This window comes from Strongylocentrotus purpuratus, unplaced genomic scaffold (genome assembly GCF_000002235.5).
Source record: "Strongylocentrotus purpuratus isolate Spur 01 unplaced genomic scaffold, Spur_5.0 spur5_scaffold_10, whole genome shotgun sequence".
Classification (NCBI taxonomy): domain Eukaryota; kingdom Metazoa; phylum Echinodermata; class Echinoidea; order Camarodonta; family Strongylocentrotidae; genus Strongylocentrotus; species Strongylocentrotus purpuratus.
Genome location: NW_022145595.1, coordinates 28,546,616 through 28,567,395, shown reverse-complemented (window position 1 = coordinate 28,567,395; position 20,780 = coordinate 28,546,616). Strand labels below are relative to the sequence as shown.

General features: G+C 37.1%; 1 protein-coding gene across 3 annotated transcripts; it reads right to left on the bottom strand.

Moving 5' to 3' along the window:
- Positions 1 to 314: 314 nt before the first annotated feature.
- LOC589336 (steroid 17-alpha-hydroxylase/17,20 lyase) lies at positions 315 to 18,856 on the bottom strand. 3 transcript variants are annotated; one of them, XM_030979995.1, is made up of 10 exons: positions 18,774 to 18,856; positions 11,001 to 11,186; positions 9,450 to 9,623; positions 8,569 to 8,662; positions 7,785 to 7,943; positions 4,522 to 4,730; positions 4,274 to 4,396; positions 3,369 to 3,608; positions 2,547 to 2,645; positions 315 to 2,068 (listed from the first exon to the last, which is right to left on the bottom strand). In XM_030979995.1, exons 2-10 carry the CDS (start codon positions 11,167 to 11,169, stop codon positions 1,812 to 1,814), a joined length of 1,524 nt encoding a protein of 507 aa, XP_030835855.1. In that variant the 5' UTR covers positions 11,170 to 11,186; positions 18,774 to 18,856; the 3' UTR covers positions 315 to 1,811. The 3 variants fall into 3 exon arrangements, with proteins under 3 accessions (XP_030835855.1, XP_030835856.1, XP_030835854.1); XM_030979996.1 differs by lacking the exon at positions 18,774 to 18,856 and adding an exon at positions 18,713 to 18,762; XM_030979994.1 differs by lacking the exon at positions 18,774 to 18,856 and adding an exon at positions 13,405 to 13,558.
- Between the last annotated feature and the right edge of the window lie 1,924 nt (positions 18,857 to 20,780).

Sequence of the window (20,780 nt, the reverse complement as noted above, 5' to 3'; positions counted from 1 at the left end):
AGGGTTTTAGGAATTTTGAAGCAAAGAGAGAATAAGACAGACCAATCTCCTTGGACAGACAGAAAGGGGGAAGGGATTAAGGGTAATATGACTGAATCGTCAATGGGAGATTTCTCAATTTATTGATAGTGATCTTAGATTTTTCATTCCTCATATTTCTGTAGCTTCTCAAAATTATATTTGTTTTTCTCTCTGATTTGTTCACATCTGTTTCTAGATACCAACTGTCTACGAATGGCTAATTCTCCTTTTTATAATGTCGTTTGATAGCGTCATGGCCATAGACACAAAACATCACTTCTGAGAATATGCAATGGGTTTCAATGTTAATTATTGTTTTTTATTTTTACTACATTCCATGAACACCGTCTGATTATTTCTTTAGAAATTGATATTACAAAATATATCATTATTATTTACTGTAAAATATTGTTGATCTTTACACAATACAAAACATGATTTAATATTGTACATCGCAGCAATTATAAAGAATTATGCAATTATATGTACATCATTCTGAATTCTGTAGAAACTCGAAATCTTTTTTGACAATTAGAAAAAAATAACGCTAAAAGGGGGAAGTTAATGCGAATGAAGCAACATCAGCACAATTCAGACCACAGTTCTAATCTAATGCACAAGTTACAGACTCACAAATGTATATATAGTACATATTGAAATAAGTACTGTCAAGAAGATAGACCAAGAAGATAGACCTGGAAGCTTGACTACTGTCTCAGCATTCTTCCAGTATTCGCGGTAAAGGTAAAGTAAATAATTGGCCTTCCCTACCCATTTATTTGTACATGGTTCCACTTTAAATGACTTGAAGACAAGCAACGGAAAATACATCTCCTCTCTACCTTGTATGATAGGGCTACACCTGTATAGCATGCATAGGAAATCTTCAATTATATTCACGTAACAACACCAAATATTTAGATAAACAGGTGATTCAGAATGTTGGTAAAAGTCAAGGGGTAAACAAACAACAAATTATTTCTTCATAACTTTCAACACTTTAAACACAAGAAGTAGGAAGGTACACAACCCTGCCACAATCGACTTTATAATCCATCAACTTTTTAAAGGAATCACATGTGTGGCATTTCTTATATTCTTACATTTCTTGTAGAGTCTTGTATCACTGCACCTTTGCATTCAATATTTACTAGTAAAACAATCCCAGAGCTACCAATCCACTGAAAAAGACTTCTTTTTTTTTTTTCTTTTTTTTTTTTTTTTTTTTTTTACTGATTACCAGTAATGTTGAAATATAGACCGTCAGTTTTGGATTTTTCAATCAATGATTACTATATAAAGGAACATTAATAACTGTTACTGGTCGTAAATGATCAATTAGTCATTGATTTGGTGTCAAGACCATCTAAATGCAATGGACAGAAAGTCCTTTTAACCAAATCCATTACATTGACCAAAGATGTGTTTTAACTTTTAAAAATAATTAAGAATTCACTTTCCTGAATCAATTTAACTGAATATTTGATAAAAGAGGACTCACAATACCATCTGGGGCAGCTTAAACAGGCAATTATATCCAAAATACTTATGTATTGTATATATGTATTGGTGACATAATTTGCTCATCCATTATGGCCTGCCAATCAAAGCCTCCAAATAATTGGCTTTAGCCTGCGAGTGAGTTGTTTTAAACTAGGGGTAACATAATTAGCCCAAAGCTTCAACTGAATACCAAAGTTGACTAGTATTTTACCTAAGCCGATAGCTGAGTAAAATATTAATCTTTCTGATGTAGTATTGAATTGAATACTGGCCCATGCAGGACCCTACTAGTCTCGTTTGTTGATCATGATCTCATAGGAGAGAAGGAGTCTACCAGATGCTGTCTGAGGAATCATCTTCAAGATTTCTTCAGACTCCTTTCCTGGGACCTTGCTAAAGGTGTAGTTCTGCATGAACCAGGTAAAGATAAGGAAGAGATCAGCCTTGGCCACAGCTTCACCTAGACATCCACGACGACCCGCTCCAAAGGGCAAGAAGCTTGGAGGATGATCACGGACAGTGCCACTGCCATCCATGAAGTGCTCTGCAGGAAAAAGAAATGATTTGTTTTATTGCACTACATAAAGATGCTCGAGAGGTGAATACTCTACAAACAAAATATTGTCCTGTCCCGTGTTGTCATATACTATAGCAATAGTCTTTGAAAATCTACAGTGAATTGATTATTAATCAGATGTTCTCAGACATTAAAAAAGAATGAGGCTCAACACTAACAGGCGCCCAGGAAAAATGGGCGCATACATTGTTCAATTTTTACACAGGGCTCACACACCCCCTCACCCTAAAAGTTAGTGTGGAGCCCTGCCTAGGAGCACTTCGTCCAGTTCTTAGTCATGTTGAGCGAGGCTGTGCATGGAGTAGTTTTGGATCATCTCTGTGGGTCTTTAGAGGATGAAATAACCACCAGAAAAAAACTGTATATTTCCTACCCCTCACCTCCCAAACCAAGCTCTTGAGTATTAAATATCCTGGGGGAGACATCGTAGAATTCATTTTTTTACCTGGAAGGAACTTGTCTGGTTGGTCCCATTCTTGAGGGTCATAGTGCATAGAGTATGTGTTGATTATCACTGTGGTTCCTTTTGGGATATGATAGCCACCTGCAAAGTCAACAGGAGCCAGAAACAATCAATGTAAAAAACAATTTCATGATTTGTAGTTTTCATACACTAGCGGTCTGTAATACAGGTTCCATTTACAATGTAATAATGTTAAAAAAATACAAAACATGACCTTTTATAGACATGTGGAAAGGATGGCAGGCAACACTGAGTGCAGTTGAAAGAAGTACACTTATCAATTGGCAAAAGATGATGCAGTCATATCCATATAACTTATACATCACACATCTAATATTGGTATTTGAAACAAATGTATCTCAATACCTTTGTGGATGAGTTTGGTTCTATACATCAACAAAACATCAACTGTTTGATCTAGATACATGTATGTACCATAGTATATAGTGGAGGAAAAATTTTCTCAATTTGTCTGCAACCTGCTGAGCCTTTCCCCGTGAAAAACCCTTAAAAAATTATCTTATCCGCCATGTGACATCACAGACAGCTCAAGGAAGATCAAGAATACACGTACGATGATCATTTAACTATACTTACGAGCAATTGCAAGTACTTTATACATGTACATGTAGCGCATCATAGCTTTTTACACAATACTGCCTAACGATCTTCCTCTCCAGGAAATGCTAGAACATGTCTGACATAGCAGTAGCTTTGATTTCAAAAGGTGTGCCCCATAAAACCCTCCATCCACCAATTAAGACGGCTTTTAATTGATAAAAACAATTTTCTCATTAATATTACCAAACTCTGTATCCCTGGTAGTAGCATGAGGAAGAGCGTTCGGAACAATACTGCTGTACCGCAACACTTCATAGAGGCTTGCTTCCGTGTAGGGAAGCTTCCCGCGGTCATTGATGGTAGGAAGACGATCACGGCCGATGACATCATCGATCTCGACGCGGATCTTTGCCTGGATTTCTGGGTAGGTTGCTAGGAGAGCCATGGCCCAGTATAGGGTCTCAACGGTTGTCAAAATACCAGCTATAAAATACAACAAATAAAGTTTTGAAATAAGCTTTGACCTTTGGAAACTCATCTTTCAGTCTTCAAATTTTGAGATTTAATTGTCATCAATAAAAAAAAAATCATTGCAAATAAAACATCTTGTCCTCTCAGAATTTTCTTTTTTTGAAGGGTAAATTGACTGAGATTTAATAATGATCAATAATCATTTTTTAATCCATAAAGACATGTCTAATATAGGAACGTCAAATTAAATGGTACATGTGTACTGAATTGAAAAGCTTTTACACAAAGAATTTTACATCCGGGATCCTGAACATGAGAGAGTAAAGGGTAATCCAACCTTTGTAATAAGTTCGTTTATGTGCAAGCAGAAAAACAAACAAAATAAAATGTTTAAAATATGGTATCACTACATCTATGCGAATCTCAAATTGATAATCTGGTTAGTGCATGATTGTGATGTATTCGCACCCAACGCTAGTGTTTGTTGCATACAGTGAAATAGCACTCATTTCATATTTCTAATCTATCCTCAAGTGTATTACGTGCATGCCCAGGGGGTGGGGGGGGGGGGGGTTGGGGGAGGGGGAGGAGTCTGTCCCCCTCCTGCCTTTTTAGAATTAATACAGGGGCACCATGTTTCTGCAGGTAACAAGCTAATACATTAATCATACATGTACCTGTAAAGATATCAGCGATCGTCTGGAAGATGTGAGTATCGGTCAGTTTGTCCACGTTCTCTCCTTCTTTCCTTGCATCTTCTTGAGCTTTGAGAAGTAGACTGTAGACATTATTGATGTTCTCTATGAAGAGGAATAGAAAATGCAACACATTTAGCTGTAATGACTCAGTCATGTTCATGAAGGTGGACTAAGACTGTTTCATAAGACTTCTCAGCCAATCAAATACCGAAATTTCAGTAGCTCACCCGGATCATAATGTTCTCTCGTTTCATCCACCTGCAAACGCAAGAAGCCCCAAAGCCTTTCTTGGAGTTCCTTCAACATCCATGGACCGTTGGTGGGAAGGTACTTGGCCCAAGAGAAGAAGTCTGCTGCTAGACCTAATCCCAAATGTTCATTGATTTCGTCGTTTGTGTTCATCCATTGCGCCACATTAGGGTCTTCCAACTCATAACTGCAATCCAATAATGACATCAAGAAAAATCAGTTAAAAACAAAAAAGTAATTGTACCTTCTTGTAGGGTTTTGCCAGACACTTGCAGTGGACGCATTTTCACCAGGCGTTATTTCTTGAAAGATACATGCACAGGATTAAGGTTCGCCTTGCAACTGAATCTTAAAGTAGATTAAAGCCGCTGGGCAATGACATGACAATAACAATTTATTCTTATGTCACCCACATTGCGGGGTATAGGAGAAGTTTACAATCAGTTTGAATTTGTCAATTTAACACTGTCAATACAAATCGAATTAATGTTAAAGGTAAAGACCAGTTTTGGAACGCCCCCCCCCCCCCCCTCTCAAAAAATGAAACGAAAGCTCTTATTATCAATCATGTGAAAGAATATGTTTTGACTAATACATGATGATAACATTTTTGCCGGGAAACCGCCTACTAATAGATATATGTGGTAAATTAGTTTATCTATTGGGACCAAAGAGATAATACGCACATGATTCCTACGTGTGCGTAGTCCCATATACATCTTTTTGTGTACAGTGCTTGTAACTTTACGAAGACTGGGCCAAATTTCTTATCATTTTGATCGTTTCTTTCACAATGCAATCGCATGACCAGAACTGGTCTTAGATAAAGACCAGTTTTGGTCATGCGATTGCATTGTGAAAGAAACTTTGTGGAAACGTTCAGAAAAGGTTGATCATCTAGCATATAAGTATTGGTGTGCACTGCAAGGTTCTGGAATCATCAAACTGATAAGAAATTTGGCCCAGTCTTGGTAAAGATACAAGCACTATACACAGAAAGATGGATATGGGATCATATTGCTCCGGTTGTCCCATTTTCGCTCGCTGGACGTACATAGCAGACGACAATCGGCGGATTAGACGACACTTGGTATAGTGAATTTGTATGTGAGATTGCTTTTCTAAATATAAAATACAAGAACATTTTCTATATCTTTAAACTATCATCAATATCTGATAATTAAACAGTTATTAAAATAAACCTACCAAACTACATAATGCAATGAAATACTTGACTTAAAGAAGGGGAGTTTGATGTGGTGCACAATTGCGCCCCTCTGTAAATAATCGAATAGTCCATGGCGATCATGAATATTCATGTTTTTGCTTACCTCGGCAAAATGTTTGCTTATCTTCAATAGAAAAATTACGGTGGGGGGTTGGCTGAAATGGACATAATGAACCGATCAGAACTGATCTATGATAATTCATGCTTGTTATCCTTCGTGTGCCTGACCTATAACCTTACAATCGCTTGGCAAACTGAGTCCAAAGTTCGACTTGTTTCACATGTGTTATATAGGCAATGGCGAGCTTGCAACCTATTTTGATCAAATTATGGGGGATGAACTTTCAAAAGTCTATGGGACATGAGGGTTCCAATGAAAGAGTTTGTGATAACGTACGTCGGGGTGGATGTGCTTTTCTTTTAAACAAAACAAAATGAAGTTGTATAATTCCATAGGCTAACATGTTGGGCTGCTGACTCTGACGATAGGGGGCGTTGTCAAATGAGACTAAACGGAGCTATATGTACGCGACACGTGCGCGATGATCCGGTCCGGATAGATATAATAATTTACCAAATATATCAATTAATAGGCGGTTCTCCGGCAAAATTTGTATCATCACGAATTAGTCAAAACATATTTTTTCACATGATTGGTAATAATAAGAGCTTCCATTTCATTTTTGAGAGGGGGCGTTTCCAATCAATAAAAAAAATAACACTATCGACAATAGTGAGAAAAATTTTGAAGATAATAATAATAATAATAGCAATATCAAATAACAATAGTAATAATTTATTTTAAAAAACGTTAATAATAATTACAACCAAAATGACAAAATGAATGGAAGCAATTGAAAAAGAAAGTTACTGGCACGAGAAAATTGATATTTGAATTAATGAATTACTAAAAATTGTCTTGATATCAATTTAATAATTTTATATAAGACAAAAAAGAGAAACATAAAGTTAATATTGAACTCATAACATTGTGCACATACTTAAATTAATGAAAACAAGCATTAATTTTCGACAGAATTTTACTAAGTTTAAACGTGTTTGTTCATTATTGGAGTTAAAAAGCTAATCCATTGCGTCCTTTCATTGTACGCGTAAGGAGAGTGATGCCCGGTCAATATTTTTCGCTATACTGCTAGCAGTCAGTAGCGTATTTCATGCCTGCAGTTTTGACCAATCAGAAGCCTAGAATCTTCATATGTAGGGTAGGGTATTGAATGTAGGGCAACTGTGGCTAAAACACGTATTAAATAACTCATGTACCTGTGAAACGGGAATGAATAGAGAACATTCTAATATTATATATCATGGCTGTGATCTAGTTCGATTTTCTTTAAAAAGGTTAGTGTTTTTAATGATACAAATGTATTGTATTCTAATAGGCATTACAACAAAAACACAACAAAATAAAGCTAGATGGATCTTCGACTGCGCGCAGTCGAAAATTATGTCTCCGTCATAGAGCGATGTTACAAACCCAAACAGAAGCAAATTTTAAAATTCCAGTTTGATTCTAATTCATTAACAGGTTCTCAGAATATTTTTATTACAAACTATTTTTGCATACATTATGAGCCCCATGACATTATCCATTTGACCTCTTGACCCCAAAATCTAATCAGTTCATTGGCTCTACAAGATACGTACAATGTACATGACCCAAGTTTAAAGTTGGCGGGGATCGACCTGTCAATCGGTTCTTGAGATATAACGCGATCATGAGAAAGGGACGGACGGACAACCCGAAAACATGGCTACGGCTACTTCGTTGCGGAGGCATAACAAAGAATAGAGAGTTGTCCTGCATCACAGTCGCATTAATATTATTAAATTTAATTAAAATAAATCTATTTTCTTATTGCCTATATAAAGTTTCTTTCCAACTCAACTCATAACAAGCTGATGTTAAGATTGGATTGCTTGCCTTTTGACTAAAAACTTCTAAATAAAACCCTTGCTTTACCACAAGTTCCAAAACCGTTGTGCAGAACTCACCTTCGTCCAAAGCACATCTGTGCGAGTACGTTGTACATGAGTAGAGTGATGAGGACCTTAGGGTCTATTGGTTGTCCCTCCGTCATGGCCAACTTCTTCTCAACCTTGGGGTAGACGCTGGAGATGAGATCCTGAAGAGGCTTGCCTGTTGCAAAATGCCTGGGAGCGAGGAAGAATGAAAAGAACTAGGTGTCTCATCGTGTTGTTTGAGCACTTGACTGGAAATTCCCCCATTCATGCGATGACATCTCAACAACAAAAAATAAATAATAAGATATTTGGAATAATCGAAATGCTAACATTTAATATACATGTGGCATAATAAGCAATTTTAAAGTTTAATTACCCAAATTCGAGAAATTTTTATCCACTTTCACTATGCAACGTGTACGTCTAAACTCTGTGTATGTCTACTTCTTGCTAGTGCACCGAGCGAGCGCCCCAGCTCCCTGTCCCACGTGTGACGTCATGATTCAGGACCCGTATATTATTTCGCTTTCAAGCCAGGATTTGAAAATCTGAGAAGGGTCTTGGAAAATGCTTATTGAAGTGTTAAATTAATATTTACCCAACCTTAAAGCAAATGATTCGTGTTCTCAATGATATAGGCTTTCCTTACATGTTTAATTTGCCCATTTTGTGAAATTTATTCGCACAGTTACTTAAATACTGATGAAGTTACCTTGGGTACATATTATTATAGTTATTACTATTATTAATTATAGACATGTATTCTTTCTACACAGGTGGTCGCTTAACTCTGAGTGTATTATCTAAGTTTTACCTGAGAGCTGAGTGAGCCAACTTGCGATGAAGTTTCCAGGTCTCACTGTATGGGCTGAAAGCAATATCCTTGAATCCATCCGAGAAAATGTCCACTGAAAATTGAAATACACGAAAACACAATATCAGCAGTGCACATAAATTTACGTTTACATACATTCATTTTCCATACATTCATTTTGACCCCTTCTGTGACAATCGACACTGGCCGACATTGTGTATGCCCTTTTGGTCAACCAAATTTGACTAGCATTAATATCTTGGTGGCCCAGAGAATACAATAAAATACAAGGATTTAACAAAAAGGTATAACTATGGTGACTGCTGCATGCACCAACACCTCAAAAGTCAATTCCTTCTCTCTAACTTTCTATCTCTCCCATGTATTTCTTTGTCTTTCTCTGAATCTGCACATCTTTGCTTCATATAACCTCTATGGTCTTTCATCTTCTATCTGATGTTGAAAATATAATTTCAGTATCTAAACATATCAAAAAATTACATGATTATGCAACAAAAGGAAAGCAACATTGTTATAAGTATAGCTGAAGAAGCGAAGGAAAGAAGGCAAGAAAAGCTGAAAGGTAGTGGAGTTGGATGGCACAATTATAAAAAGCCTTACATTATAAGTACCCATGTGTCCTGGCACTCCAACATTACTACCTCGGTCATAGCATCAACGTATTATGTTAATTACTATAATTATCCCAGTCATAGCATAAAATATTACTTAATATCATACCAATTCTGTAACCGTCTGGTGCTCCGACAGTATTACCCCAATCATAATTAAAAATATTATGTTGATATCCAGTAACTATTATCCCTGTCATGGCATAAAATATCATGTTGATATTTAATTACTAAATCCTATCCACTTACGAGAGAGGAAATCTGGACGGTCAGCAAAGCCAACGCTCTGTTTGAGGACGGCTTCCTTGATCAATGCTTGACGGTTGAGAACTACAATCCATCTCTCTCCCGCCTTGAAGCCAAAGATATCACCGTACTTCTTGGCCCATTCCCCAAAGACAACCTCAGGAGAATCATTTATACCTAAAAACCAAAGGAGCATAATAAACATGAAAGATTTAACTAAAAGTAAGATGTATCAAGATGAGATTTCAAGAGGAGAAGCCGTGTGATAAAACATCAAGCAATTACAATAACAGCCAAAATAATTAGAAATCACAAAACTTAGTCTAGATACATCCCGGCCCCCCCCCCCACTCAGGTTTCGAAATGACCGCATGCGTGTTGCCAAAATGTCCGGTAAAGGGGTACTTTTCATGCGACAAAGTCCGGCCCGAGAAATGTTAAAAAAGGGGGTATTTGACTTTCACCCGGAGATTTCTTTAAAAAGGGTGTTTTTCTATTTTCCTCTCATCTCTTTGGACTCCTGAGAAATTATTCCGAATTTAGGGGGGTACATTGAGCATTTTTCCTGATTTAGGGGGGTCTCCAAGGCAGGAAAAGCCCGCGAAAAGCCCGCGATAGGGGGGTTCGGAAATGTTGGCAGTCCTCAGATAGGGGGTGCTTTCAAAAAGAGGGAACGAGCATATGCGTACCCTAAATAACACTGAGTGGGGGGGGGGGGGGGCCGGGAGATACATGCATGTAGATCTAGAGTTCCATGTCAATGAGAAAATCTAGTACCAAACTATCGTAAAATGTTTTTGAATACTTTCTTGTGAAAAGGAGCTGTTTTTTGGATTTGGTATTGTAGAGCTAGATTTTGAACAGGACATTGTACCGTAGCATGTATGAAAGCATCCTATCTTCCCATATGTCTATTTGCATTCTGCTATCATCAAACTCTATTTTGCTCTTTCCATCACATTTAATCATCGTCACCATTCCCTCTACAGGCTCTCGTGCTATGTTCACTCTCTCCAACTTTAGTCTCTTTTATTATTCCTTTCATGTTTATCCTTTCATGTTCATCCTTTGGTTTTTGTTCTTTATAGTATACGATTGGTTAAGCTATATTGAATATTCATAGCAACTCATTGATATGCACGGAAATCTATGGATATTCATGTACCTCCTTCTATTTACCATCTCTGTTATTTGAATGTTTATTAGTTACAGTTGTTATACGATGTACATGTAAATCCATGTAGATAAATGCAAGTAAGGTTGCAAGCATGTATGGAGTGAAGATGTGTTTGTTGTTCTCTGCAAGTATAGACCCGCCGTGCCTTAGCCGTATAGGCCACCCTATATTATCATAACTTCTAATAAGATTCTTCACAGACATTTGCACGACTTTGTATTTCACTGTTTTCCTTTTTCTTCTTTCAAAAGTGCTCTTTTGGAGTTGAAGTTTGTGGAGCTGAATGGCACTCGATCCACTCTGAGTATTTTTCTTCCATTGTGTTGCATATCACTATAAGTTGGTGCCTGGTAAATTAGGATCTACATTTGACTTACTGTAGATGCTGCCAACGATAGGCAGGCCTCTTGGACCAGGAGGAAATCGCTTTGGCCTCACGATGGTCCAGAGGGCCAGCGTAGCAGTGACCATTCCAAGGGTTGCTGTGATGGTCAGGGCATTAAACTGACCAAAGCCAGACTCTCCAGCTCCAAGCAGGTCAATCATGATGGATTTTAATCAAGCTAAAAACAAATAGAAAAAAAAAGTTTCCATGGATTTGCATGTAAATGGTTCCTGCCGTTCCTGCCAATCATAAATTGATTTAAATTGTAGAATAACTTGTTTGTTTTATTTCCGAAAATCATCATAAAAAACAATAACACAATATAACAAAATCAAAGATTTATATAACAATGATAGAATGATAAAACGGTTGGATAGTCCATTTCAGAGCCATTAACCTAATGGCTCTGTTCTTCCATGGAGTCCAATAATTAATTACTATACGGTTGGTAATTATATGTACTGGACAGTCTGGACTTGTCTCAAAGCCATCCTTATATATCCTTGTAGGCTCGAACATTGGATAAGTGTGAACAGCCAAAAGCAACCTGCCTGAAAATATAGAGCAAACGAAAAACAACTGAATCTTTCAAAAGGCTTTTAAAAAAGGTGGAACAAGCAAAGTGACCTTCCCCGACTCCTCCCGTAAGCACACTAAAGACATGTACTATCTTTCTCATGTGACAATGCAATGCCAGACGTATACAGTGACCGGGAATCAAAGGCCAACGCCTAAATTCCGTACTAGATGACGATTGATTGATTGATTGATTTTATTCACCAAGTTTCCAACATACAGCAATATAAAAGAAAAACAGATAGAATTAAGACAGCTTGAACAGGATAACACACGAAAGCTCGAGTCAGAGCTTATTTCCAGTAGGGTCCCCGACAAAATTATTAAGTTAAAGTCGTATTATCTACAGAAATTTAAGAAAAAACTTATTAAAGATAATAATGATGATAGTAATAATAATGACATTAAAATAATAATGATATAAATGATTAGTACAAGAAGCGTAGGAAGATAAAAAAAAGAAAGAAAAAGAAGAAGATGAAGAAGGAGAAGAAGAAAGAGGAGGAGAAGAAGGAGGAAGAAGAGGAAATAATGATGAATATTTTGAATTTCTAAAACGTACGAAAACATAAGTATATACAAAATTAAAAAGTATAAATCTGGCAGAGAAGAGAAAAGTATTCTGTATTCAGGCTATATCAATGTCATTCGCATCTCTCCTCTGATTCCTTTAATTATCCCCTCGCCCAGGAAATAAATGCTGCCGTCCGTCCGTGACAAATCTGGTTTCCGTTCAATATTAGATGATGTTAATGAAATTTGATATGAAGGTACATGGTATCAAAACACAGCCTAATTTCGGCTTTGAAGTAAGTAGGTCAAAGGCAGGGGGGGGGGTGCCCGACGGGACCACCCCCTGGCAAAAATGGCCCCACCCCTGGCACCAAAAAAGTTTGAAAGAAATGTGGTACCCACAAAAATGTACCTTTTTCTTTTTTGTTCTGCTCAAGGGGGGGGGGGGGTGTTGAGTAACTCACTACCCCCTCTACTTCCCCCTCCCCCATGTTGAGCAAAAAAAAAAAACATTGCAGTAGTCATGTACACACACAAAACAATACAAAAAGCACCTGTAAAAAAGAATGCACATTATTATACCATTGACCTAATTCGAATGGACATTTGTCGTTTTGTTAACGAATTCAATGTGATTTTCTCCGTCAATGTCGTTTTAATAACATTCCATACATGTTTCTTCACTTTGTTCTCATGAGGTCCGCCACTAATAAGCCGGGACAGAATTAAGATAGTGATTTTAGACATGTTATTATGCATGCGCAGTAGATAATAAATCGCTTAAATTATGGGAAATCAATGTGCAGTTGTGGTTAATAATCGGAAATTGTTGTTCCGTGTACTATGATATATTTTTAAAACACATGTTGATATTACCAGATAGGTTAAATTTGGATTGTTTGTGATTTAAAATCCCGTTTTCCCCAATTTTCTCATAATAGCCCAGAATTACAACGCACAGGGCTCATAAAGATGATGGCTTTCTAATTATTTGTTAAGGTCATTGGTGCGTGCGAAAGTGTGCGAATAAGTAATAATAAATTCTATATCACCAAAATCGTCTGCTTTTCCACTTTGCTGCTCCCCATTGGTAATTTTATTATTTAAGACACACTCTTACAGAGCACACCCTCCAAACAAAACTCAAGAGAGGGAAACTGCTCCTTTGTCAATGACGCAGTCGTTATTGTTAAAACAGCTGAATGTTCTCACTAAGATGCACATAATCAGAAGGCGGAGGATCTCGTTGGATCAAAGAAAGAATCAAGTCGAATGTCCATCCGTAATATATCCATGATTATACCTACCCTAACGACGTACGCACAAGTTTAACCAGCAAGGACGAAGAAGAAGAAGAAATTTGTTTTTATCTGTCGTTTCCTTTTAGAAGAATGGCAGGACTTGAGTAATGATATTGTATTATAAAATGTCACAATGGACACGTCACTAGGCGATAACAAGTCTTTGTCTGTCTGATAACAACAGTATGTGCTGTGTTTGTACTGTGTCTGTGTCTAAAACTTTGAGAGTACTTTATAAATAATGATGACATATCGTTTGTTTACATATGACTTTATTAGTTGATTACGTCAATGCATTTCCCAAGTATGGGACGCCGCGTTATTAATTAATATTCGACGAATCCTGTGGGAGGGGGGGGGGGGGCGGTGCGCTGGATTCCCTCAAATTCCACTGGACACATTTTTATATAATTTCAGTTTAAATACCATGCGATTATATATGTATGTCTCTGTTTGTTATTTTGACTCTTTCATTACTTTCATTGCTTGATATAATTGGATGTATTTTTAATACCTATTGAAAGAATAAGTTTTCATTATTGTTTAATGTTCATGATAATTGAATGTGAATGTGATATATAGTAATCTGAAACTAAGTAATAATGATAATAATACATAACTAGAAATGCAATCGTGTCAGAACGATGTGCGTGCAATGACGATGCATTGTTTTTACGTGTCAAACGAAAGAACATCTTTCGGACTAGTAAATACGCAGAGTATGAAATAGCATTTAATGTCATGCTTGAACGATTTTAAAAATTCGGCCTCGAGATGCTCTGCACTTGGCCACTTAGAATGTGCCTATAAAATTTCAAGAAAAATAAAGATCGTTCTGGGTCCAAAAGCGTGAACCCGATTTCCCCATAGACAATGCGTGTAATGCATGGGCGGAAAACGTACAGGATCTGTATTATGACCGGAATTTGTATAGTGACCGTTGTTCAAATGCGATTTACTCACAATTTTCTGTGTGAACATATACCATACTTGGTATCATTCGAAAGGGCACTTCATTGCGGTCAGTTCGACACCATTGTCATCTGCGTATATTACGTAATGCATAGTAAATTCATCATTTTTGGCGATAACTTTGCGCTGACATATTTAAATTTTACCAAACTTAGCAAACAGTTGTTACGTATATGGATACTTGTTTCTTTTAAGTTTCATTGATGTAGGTATAAAGATCGTCATTTTAGAGCAAGTTGAAATTATTTTGGAATTTTCTTGAAAATGGCGAATTTGGACGGCAATTTTCTCAAATTTGGTCAGTGATAGGGTATATAATTTTGTATATGGCTGGAAAGGGCATATCTTCAAGTATCTAAATCCAAAAAAGGGTACAGGTTTGTCAAGCCATTATGGAGATACGGCCACAGAAATAAAGCCAATTCCCAGAACTTTAGAGGGCGCTAGTTATGTTGTGCAAAACCATTGGAGCGTGAAATTTGTCATGGCTACGTGCAATTATAAGATATAGATACTGTGAGATTTAAATACAAAACGGAATTTATATGAGAAACTTATGGCAGTTTTAGATTATTTAGGGGTCAATTTTTAAAGAATTTGAGGGATTTTTGACGGAGTCGGTTTTAGATTTAAATTTTGAGTATGAAGATGGCGATTTGAAGGGCAGGTTATCGTCGCAGATGAAAAAAACATCTCTCAGACTATCTAGAGGAATTTGTTAGAAGTTTGTAGGATCTAGGATAGTGGAGATAGGAAGGAAGATAGAAAGGCCTTAAAATGGACCAGAAACGGACAAAATGGCGCCTGGACGTTTACGCATGAGTGATTTCGAGAATCGAAGAACGTAGTGACTTTGATGAGATGTTAGAGACTGTGCCTATGAAGTTTGAAATGAATCGAGCAAGAGAAAAGGACCTAGATAGGAATAACAAGCACTACGTGCAAAACGAATGGGACTCCGGAAGACAAGAAGAAGAAGTAAGAGAATACTAGACCTGCAATCGTGGCACAACGATATGCGTGCAATGACGGGCGATCTGGCACTAACGGTCGTCTATACTAACATCATTATAAACAGTATAATATGGTGTTTAAAATGCGATTAACTCACAATTTTGTGTGTGAACATATATCATACTTGGTATCATCCAAAAGGGCACTTCATTGCGGTCAGTTTGACACCATTGTCATCTGCGCGCAATGTACTGCACGCATTAGACGCGCTATTACGTAATGCACAGTAAATTCATCATTTTTGGCGATAACTTTGTGCTGACGTCATTAAAATTTACCAAACTTGGCAGACCGTTGTCACGTATATAGATACATATGTCTGCAAAGTTTCATTGTTGTAGGTCTACGGATCGTAATTTTAGAGCAAGTTGAAGTTATTTCGCAATTTTCTTGAAAATGGCGAATTTGGAGAGCAATTTTCTCAAATTTGGTCAAAGATAGGGTATATAATTTCGTATATGGCTTGAAAGGGGATATCTTCGGGTATCTAAATCCAAAAAAAGGTACGGGTCTGCCAAGCCATAATGGAGATACGGCCACAGAAAGAAAGCCAATTCCCAGAAATTTAGAGGGCGCTATTTATTTTGTGCATAGCCATTGGAGCGTGAAATTTGGCATGGCTATGTGCAAATATGAGATAAAGATACTGTAAGATTTAAATACAAAACGAAATTTATATGAAAAAGTTATGGCAGTTTTAGATTTGTTGGGGTCCACTTTTCAAGAATTTTAAAGATTTTTGACGGAGTCGGTTTTGGATTTGAATTTTGAGTACGAAGATGGCATTTTGAAGGTCAGCTTATACGTTGCAGATGAAAGAACATTTCTCAGACTATCTAAAGGAATTTGTTAGAAGTTTGTAGGATCTAGGATAGTGAAGATAGGAAGGAAGAAAGAAAGGCCTAAAAATGGACCAGAAACGGACAAAATGGCGCCAGGATGGTTATGCATGAGTGATTTCAAAAATCTAAAAAATAGGTGACCTTGAAGAGATGCTAGAGACTATGCCTATGAAATTTGAACGAAAATGGACATGAGAAAAGCACCTAACTAGGAATAACAAACACTACGTGCAAAACGAATGCAATTTCCTGACGAGGAAAACACGAAGAATATTAATGGTGCAGAATGTGAACGAAAACAAGGCAATGACGATATTCGTCATTGTAATTAATGAGAAGAAAGTGAACGAAAACAAGGCAATGACGAAGGTCGTCATTGCAATAATGATAAATAATTGATTATGGTGATGATATGAAAGAGAAGAAGGAAAAGAAGAAGAAAGCGAAGTTTCTGATCACTACGCAACTTGATACCTCTTTCTCTCTCTCTCTCTCTCTCTTTCTCTTTTTCCCCTCTCTCTCTCTCTCTACCATGGGCATAAATCTGTAATTGATACCTATTGTTCAGGGGGGATGATCTATTCATTCATCCCCCTGAACAATAGGTATTACGTAAGGATTGACGCTCATGCGCTCTACTGTTTTTCCTCTCTTCCTCCATCTCCCTCTGCCAGTTTCTGTTTCAGTTTCAGTTTCAGTTTAATTTTTCATTTCCAACAGAACAGTAATTATGACAAGAAATCAGAAATACAATTCAACATTCAAAGATATAATACATTTGACATGGTTTAAAGTTGTGAAATAGAAAGTATACATAATTATCCGGTATAATTTAAAAAAAAAATGTTTATAAAGATAAACCTGTCTAACCTCCCCATATATTTCTTTCTTTCTCTCCATCCGCGTCCCTTCTCTCTACATCCTTGTAATACAGGGTATATGTATATATATATAAAAGTGCGAGAATTCTAAACTCTGACAGAACAACGGGTGTTCCATAATATGTAGGCGTGAAGAAAATGGTCTATGATTGAGTGATATTAAGTTTGTATGCCATGTATGCCATGTATATTTGTTCATACAATGTATTTGTTTTTGTATGTGTTTGCACTTCAGAACCTGAAGAAGGCCTCACAAACCGAAAGCTCGTAATACAATAGTAAAGTACAGCTACGTTCCTAGACCATTTCCTTCACGCCTACACCCCCCCCCCTCGATCCCTGTATCTTTACTCTTTCCTCCGTCCCACTCTATATTCCTCTCTCGTTCCTTCCATTCTTATTTTGCCTTTTTCTTTACTATGTAATATCTCAAATATATTTTGTCTGTATATTTCCATATATTATTCTTCTTTATCTTTCTACCGAACAAACATCAAAAAGGAGCAAAACAGAGTATACGTCTTGCTTTTAAATCCGTACAACTTTGATATCTCTGCACACATTTCAGACGAGAATTTGCTCTTTTTTTACAAATGATTCTACTAATTAGATGAAAATAAAATTGCGCTAGCAAACTCAATGCCTAACTACTTCACATATTACTTTCTCTTGATTACTTGAATATTGAGTGTCACTTTGAATTCAAATGACGTTTTAGAACTGCTTTAAGAACAAAACAAAATACTTTCTGTTTCTCCTCAAGTGCATGTAAAGAAAGCTTATTATCGGTCATTCAATCGAAACACATAGACAGCTGTTCACTGAACTTATCCTCAAGATATTTTGGATTCGGATTTGAATAGAGTAGTACGCTGTCAACTGCGTACAATAATAGTTTAAAGTCTTTTATACAAATACACATATCATTGATATAACTTGTAAATCAAATTGGGTCTATTATGCTTACCTGAGGAACACCGCATGTTATATACATAAGTTTGGAACGAATATCATGAATGACCACTACTTGTGTCGATCATAGACAAGTAAGATCTGAACTAATCCTTGTTAAAACCCATTATTTGTAACTTTTTCAATGAGACGCCATGATTAACTGTATCAAAAGCTATTTGCAGATCAAGGAGCACCAAACCAACAAAGCGCCCGTGGGAAGTTTGTGTCCTCAAATAATCAGTCAAATGAATTAGACATGTTTCAGTCGAATAATCATGTCGAAAACCAGATTGTAATTCATAAATTATATCATTTTCTTTAAGGTATTTTTCAATTTGAACACAGACCGATTTTTCTATAATTGTTTATGCTACTCTTAAAACACTAATAGATATATAATTGCTAACATCAGTTTTATCTTTCTTTTTATAAAGTGAAGTCACTGTTGCTAATTTTCAGATCCTCTGGAAAAGTACTCGTGAAGATAGAAAGGTTCATTAAGTAACTTAAAGGCTTATATAAAATCTTAGCACCATCTTTCAGAAATGTAGCTGGAATCTTGTCTAAAAGATCACAACAAAGCAAATTGCAGTAGTCATGTACACAAAAGCAGCACCTGTAAATAAAAATAATGATCATTATTATACATACCCTGACGATGTATGCACAAGTTTAACCAGTAATGACGAAAAAGAAGAACATTTGTTTTTACCTTTGGTTTCCTCTTAGAAAAATGGCAGATACTTGATTAATGATGTGTAATGATTGGCGTAAGAGTGCAGGGACAGCTGATCAACAACCTAAGATTTGCTGACGTCATTGTCCTTATAGCTGACAATGATAGAGACCTCTAATCAGAACAGCTCAAACTTTGGACTGAAAATAAACATTACCAAAACAGGAGTACAAGTCATAAGCAAACAATCTCAACTACTGAATATAAACATTGGAGGAGAACAGCTCAAACACTCAGAAAGTTCATTTACCTGGGAGGAACAATATGGTAGACAGGAAGTCTGCTCGGAAGAAGTACAGCATCGAATTTGGAAAGGCACTAATATCTGGGCATCAAAAGATATAATATACGCTGCTCAACAAGAATTACTGTACAAAGTCCTGGTGTTGTCGATTCTTTTATATGGTGCATTAAAAATGTCGATGCAAATAGACTTCACACCGGCTTTTGAGATGGCATATGTCACAGGAGAATCATGGGTGTGACCAGACTTGACAGGATGAGAAACACACACGTACCAACACCACTGAACATGGAAGAAACCATCATCGACAGGCAGGCGCGTACCCAGGGGGGGGGGGGGGGGGGGGGGGGGGGGGGAAACCCTCCCCCCTTGACTTTTTGTATGTGTATGTTTTGTGTATGTTTTTGGGGAACCCCCCTTTAAATTATGCCAATGGATGACCTAAAAAAGGTGACCTTACCCCCCCCCCCCCACCCCCACAACGGAACAAAATGTCAAATTTTCAAATTTCGAGACCAAAAAAAAATATGTCCTTTTACCCCCCCCCCCCCCTGCTTATTCAGCGGCAGGCTGAGTCGTTGAGATTTTTTTGGCCCGATTTTAACCCCCCCCCCCCCTGAAAAAAATCCTGCGTACGCCACTGTCGACAGGGTTGCAACAAAAAAATGAGATACTTTGGACATATCAAGAGAATTAATCAAAAAAGATACCCCACATCCTTCTGAACGGAAATGTACAAATACCCAAGGGGAAGACCAGCTAATTAAAGGATGGACGCACTGTACATCAAGGCAAACTGCAACATGTCAGACGCCTTAACTCCCTGACTAAAGCCACTAGGCTGACAGAAGATAGGAAGGCGTGGCAAGCTGTTGTGAAACAGAAGCCATCATAGTTGCATCCCAGCGATGGTGTCGGCGGCTTAACCCTATACAGTGCGTCCCAGAAAAAAAAACGAAACCGAGAATTATCGGTGTTTTATCATAACTTAATCAAAATCATGATTAATAAGTGACACATATCGTCGCTGTTTTCACGAAGTGACGGTAGTAAAAAAAATTACATTCACTTTGCATGACGATTTTCCTCACTACCGCCACTCTGTGAAAACAAGGACGATATTTGTAAAGCTTTATTAGATCCTCCTCTTTCATTTGGTGCAACTCATTTTGTCCCTATTTTCACGAAGTGACGGATGAGCGCGCAATTAAAAGAAAGTTAGTTTTTAATAAATCGCTTTCAAACTTTCAAACCATAATCTCAACCTCCTCAATGTACCAAGGGCAAATAAATGTTATAGGAACATATCTCAATGTTTAGTTCTATGTTTAATTATTTCCATAATTTCTTATATTTCGGGGTGAAATGAGCTGTAAAAATAACCGTCACTTCGTGAAAACACGAAATTCAAGGACGCGCTGTAATTTTGTTTTCACGAGGTGACGGCTCGTAGCCCGGCGTAAAACATACGGGATTTTTCTGTCGTGGATGGAATTCCCGAAATGGACACTTAATACGACAAAACGTTATGTTTAATTGATGTGCAGATAAAATAACTCGAACTGCGAGATACAGTACATTTTCTGTGGCTGCTTTTTCCCCCTTTGTTTGAACTTTTAACACAACCGTCATTTCGTGAACACACAAATTACACAAAACGCTTTGATTTTGTTTTCACGAAGTGAAGGCTCGTAGCCGCGCGTGTATAAAACATATGGGATTTTTATTGAGTGAAGCAA

Excerpts from the sequence above, each read along its gene's own strand:
- LOC589336 (XM_030979995.1), bottom strand. The coding sequence starts at position 11,169 with ATGATTGACCTGCTTGGAGCTGGAGAGTCTGGCTTTGGTCAGTTTAAT. Across the intron at positions 7,944-8,568 it reads TTGGCTCACTCAGCTCTCAG|GCATTTTGCAACAGGCAAGC; the intron begins GTAAAACTTAGA and ends CCTCGCTCCCAG. Across the intron at positions 4,397-4,521 it reads GAGAGAACATTATGATCCGG|AGAACATCAATAATGTCTAC; the intron begins GTGAGCTACTGA and ends TCCTCTTCATAG.